General features: G+C 45.8%; 1 protein-coding gene across 1 annotated transcript; it reads left to right on the forward strand.

Annotated features, from left to right (window-relative positions):
• The first annotated feature begins 2,054 nt into the window (after positions 1-2,054).
• LOC132272638 (uncharacterized) lies at positions 2,055-2,861 on the forward strand. The gene is made up of 2 exons (XM_059773741.1): positions 2,055-2,624; positions 2,775-2,861. Exons 1-2 carry the CDS (start codon positions 2,055-2,057, stop codon positions 2,859-2,861), a joined length of 657 nt encoding a protein of 218 aa, XP_059629724.1.
• Positions 2,862-4,533: the final 1,672 nt, after the last annotated feature.

Consider the following 4,533-nt stretch of genomic DNA (forward strand, 5'->3'; position numbering starts at 1 on the left):
GAGGAAGGTCAAGCCCATTGGAAGATCAAGCCCAGAAGGAAGAGAGCTTTTGAATATAGGCCCAATCTAATAAGTAAACAGCAATAAGGGTGATGGCATGGATCAGTAGACCATTACAGGTGGAAAGTGAGAAAGAAGAATTCTAGAGAGAGAGAGAGATAGGAAAAGAGAGAAGAAATGAAATCTTGCATCGTCAATTGGCGCTGTCTGTGGGAAACGAAGACGAAGATCAATTCGAGCCCGATCAGTACCATGTTAGTTCAATCGAGTTTGTGAGTACGCAGTGTGGTTTCTGGAAGTTGAATCCAGATCAGTGAGATTGTAGTTTGTTCAGAGAGAATTCTTGCTTATTGTGGATTCTGAGACATTTGCTTTGGAATGACGCGATTGTGATTTGCTCAATTGCAGTCAGATCCGATGAGTTTGAAGCTAGAAAAGTTCAGATCTAGCAAATAGTGATCACGATTCGGTGAAGTTAAGCCCAGATCTAACGGAGTTTGCATCGGAAATGCTTCGATCTGTTTTGGAGTTCGTAATTCATGCCTTTGCTTCGATCCGGAATCATGATAAGGGGTGACAACTCTTATACGGTTGAGAACGTCCAGCAAGTGAAACTTGATGAGTTAATGAACATGATCGAAGCTCTCCGGAGAGAAAATGCAGATCTAAGGACTGAAATGCAGCGTCAAGAAGCTTCAGTAATTCCACGACCACTCCCCGTAGGAGAAGAAGGTGCACGTACCGATGTAGCACATCACGGTGAGGAGGTTGGAAACAATCTAGTAGATCCTCACCGCGAGGAAATCCGGCGAGACAGTTTGCCGCCAAATCTTCGTCGTATTGATGATCGTGAAAGATCGACTCACATAGATCCACGGCGTGAGCAGATCAGGCGAAACGAAGCAATGACTTTTGATCCACATCAAGAAACGCTCAGCTGAGGTGAAGCAACAGAGTTGATTCGTCAGAAAGCTATGCCTCCATGGCGCAAAGACTTTGTTGAGGACAGATCATTCGATCGGACCTATCGGCCTTCCATGACGACGTTCGACTATCATAACTCAGAGAGGAGATCAGTAGACCAGAGAGCAGCCGCGGGGTTCCAGAGGGAAAATGAAGCACTCTGTTCAGCAGCTCGAACGGTTGATTCACCGTTCACCGATGAGATTCTGAATACTCTGAGTCCGAGGAAATTTTCGATGCCTGTTTTCATTCTGTTCGACGGAACGATTGATCCGATCGATCATGTGTATCACATCCAGCTGAAAATGGCTCTAAACACTGAGAATGACTCTTTGATGTGCAAGTGCTTTCCTACGAGTCTGGCCAGACCAACTCTGAATTGGTTCAAGAACCTGCGGAGGGGTTCAGTGGATAGTTTCCGAAGCTTGTGTGATCGGTTCATAAGCCAATACTATGGAAACAAGCGTCCAGGGAAAGATATTTCGAGCCTATTCACAATGAAGCAACACGCTGAAGAGCGTCTCCAAGCTTTCCTAACCAGGTTTAACCTTACCAAGAGCATGGTTATTGAATGTCACCCTTCAATGGCAGTTCAAGCATTCATACTGGCCATGAACCGTGGCACCCCGTTCCACACAAGCTTGGTGGTCAACACGCCGAGGACTATGGATGAACTTAACGAAAGAGCCGATGGATTTGTGCGCTTGGAAGAAGAAGAGGCGGCGAACGCTCGGAAGACATCCGTTATATCCACGGAAGAAAAGACCAAAGCAAAGATCAGGCAAAAACAGGTTCAGCCGCAACGCTCCTCGTGGAAATCTGAGAAGAGGCCCAGAGAGGAAGAGCTGGTTACTCTATTGAAAGTTACCCTAGCGAGACTGTACCAAGAAAATAAAGATAAGTTCCGACCTCCTTTACCAGTCAGACAACCTCTCGAACAGAGGGATCAGTCTAAGCACTGTGCATTTCATTCTGATTTTGGCCACCAGACTAACGAATGCAGGAACCTAAGGAGACAGGTAGAGATGCTGATAGCCAGAGGGGAGTTTGCAAGTTATATTCAAGGGCCAGCGGTGGAGCAGAACTGACCAATGGAGTACGTGAAGAAGAATCAGAAGTCGAATTCTCACAACACGCAACCAGTTCGAGTAATTAATGCAATTCATGGTCGGCTAGAACCTGCCAAGGAATCAGATGAACTGCTTCGAACACGCCTTCGCCAGGCACGGATGAATAGAAGGATAGGCAGTGTAAACACTCTGTACCAACAGAGCGCATCAACGCAGATAAAGTTTGACGCAACAGACTTGTTGCGTGTTCAGATCCCTCATGAGGACCCGCTGGTCGTAAGTTTGACAGTGGCCAAATGCTTGGTGTGCAGAGTTCTAATTAACCCTGGAAGTAGTGTGAACATCATGCCAAGAGATACATTCGATCGGCTCGAGATTAAACAGGATCGGCTGAAATCCACCGGGAATCCACTATCAGGGTTTGATGGAAAGCGAGTGGAGCCCGTCGGCACAGTGGAGGTAGCGGTACATGCTGCCGAGAGGGTTTTGATGGAAACCTTTGTAGTTGTTGAAATTTATCCCTCTTACAATCTTCTGATGGGTAGAGGGTGGATCCATAGAGTTCAAGGTGTTCCTTCCACTCTGCATCAGGTAATGAGATTCCTGTGACCGGACGGAACCAAAGTGATTGACATTCATGAAGACCAAGTTGCAGCTAAAGAATGTTACTCTGTAACGCTGAAACATGTCGGAAAGGGGAAAGCTCCCATTCGTTCAGTAAGTCCGAGATAGTAATTACAGGAGCCTCCCTCCAAGCAGAATGGAGAGGAGGAACCAGTAGGCTTGACTGAAGAACCCCTGTTTGATGTGCAGATCGATCAGTTCTGACCGGAACGGACAACCAGAGTAGGGGAATGACTCGTTGAGGAGGAAAAACAGGAATTAGTTGATTTTTTGTCTCAAAACGCAGATGTGTTCGCATGGAGTCACCTAGACATGCCAGGGATTGATCCTTCGGTATCCTGTCACTCCTTGAACGTTAACCCCAATGCAAAACCTGTAAAGCAGAAGCAGCGACGGTTTGTCCCCGAGCGCAACCGAATTATTGCCGAGGAGGTTGACAAGCTGCTTGATGCGGGGTTTGTAAGAGAAGTGTACTACCCCGACTGGCTATCGAATGTGGTCGTTGTGCAGAAGAAAAATGGGAAATGGCGCGTATGCATTGATTTTACCAATTTAAACAAAGCTTGTCCGAATGATAGCTTCCCACTGCCAAAGATTGATCAGATGGTGGATGCAACTACTGGATATGAACGCTTGACCTTTTTAGATGCTTATTCAGGTTATAATCAGATCCCCATGGACCCCGCTGATGAAGAAAAAACTTCTTTCGTTACCGAACACGGGACGTATTGCTACAAAGTTATGCTATTCGGACTGAAGAACACCGGAGCAACTTACCAAAGACTTATTAGCAAGATTTTTAAAGAACAAATAGGGAAGACAGTGGAGGCTTACATTGATGATATAGTGGTCAAAAGTAAGAAGAAAGCTGATCATGTGCAGCATCTTCGAGACGTGTTTGATGTGTTGTGGCGATATGGAATAAAGCTCAATCTGACCAAGTGCTCGTTCGGTGTAAGTTCAGGCCAATTCCTAGGGCACGTGGTTAATCTCAGAGGCATCGAGGCAAGCCCTGCCCAAGCAGATGCTCTGACTAAGAATGTCGAGCCGACGACAATCAAAGAAGTGCAAACACTTATGGGACAGATTGCTGCACTGAGCTGTTTCATTTCCAAATTATCAGATCGATGCAAACCAATTTTTGACACAATACGGAACCACGGCAGGCAGGTTTGGGGATATGAACAACGCCTAGCGTTAACTGCTCTGAAAAAATATATGCAGAACCTTCCGATACTGTCAGCTCCAGAATCAGGCGAAAAGCAGTTTTTATATCTTGGAGTATCCAGCATCACGACAAGTGGCGTTCTGATCCGCTACGCAGAAGGGAAGCAATATCCAGTGTTCTATGTTAGCAAGACAATGACTGAGGCCGAAAGACGTTATTCAAAGGCAGAGCGGGTGATACTCCCGCTAGTGCATGCGAAAAGAAAGCTCAGGCATTATTTTGAATCCCATCCTATCATCGTTCTAACCACTTTCTCTATCAGAATAATCCTGCACAAACTAGATCTCTCCGAAAGAATGACGAAGTGGGCTATAGAGTTAAGCTCATTTGATATCACATACGAACCTAGAACAGCAGTCAAAGGGCAAGCGGTGGCAGATTTTTTACTAGAATGTGATTCAGAGGATGTGGAAGAGGATCTTTGTAGTTGCTTATGGAAACTCTTCATCGATGGATCCTCAAATCAGATGGGTGTAGGTATTGGGATCAAACTGCAGACGCCAGAAGGTACAGCCTTAAGCCAAGCGCTTCAGCTTGAATTCGCAGCCACGAACAATGAGGAAGAGTATGAAGCGTTGCTGGCATGAATAAAGCTTGCCAAGGAACTTAAGGTCAGGAATTTGAATGTTTTTAGTGACTCACAGTTAA

Source organism: Cornus florida, unplaced genomic scaffold (genome assembly GCF_030987335.1).
Source record: "Cornus florida cultivar Cherokee Brave unplaced genomic scaffold, ASM3098733v1 CherokeeBrave_3.0.0_Hap2_Chr09, whole genome shotgun sequence".
Lineage (NCBI taxonomy): Eukaryota > Viridiplantae > Streptophyta > Magnoliopsida > Cornales > Cornaceae > Cornus > Cornus florida.

Excerpts from the sequence above, each read along its gene's own strand:
- LOC132272638 (XM_059773741.1), top strand. The coding sequence starts at position 2,055 with ATGGAGTACGTGAAGAAGAATCAGAAGTCGAATTCTCACAACACGCAA. Across the intron at positions 2,625-2,774 it reads TTCCTTCCACTCTGCATCAG|GAGCCTCCCTCCAAGCAGAA; the intron begins GTAATGAGATTC and ends TAGTAATTACAG.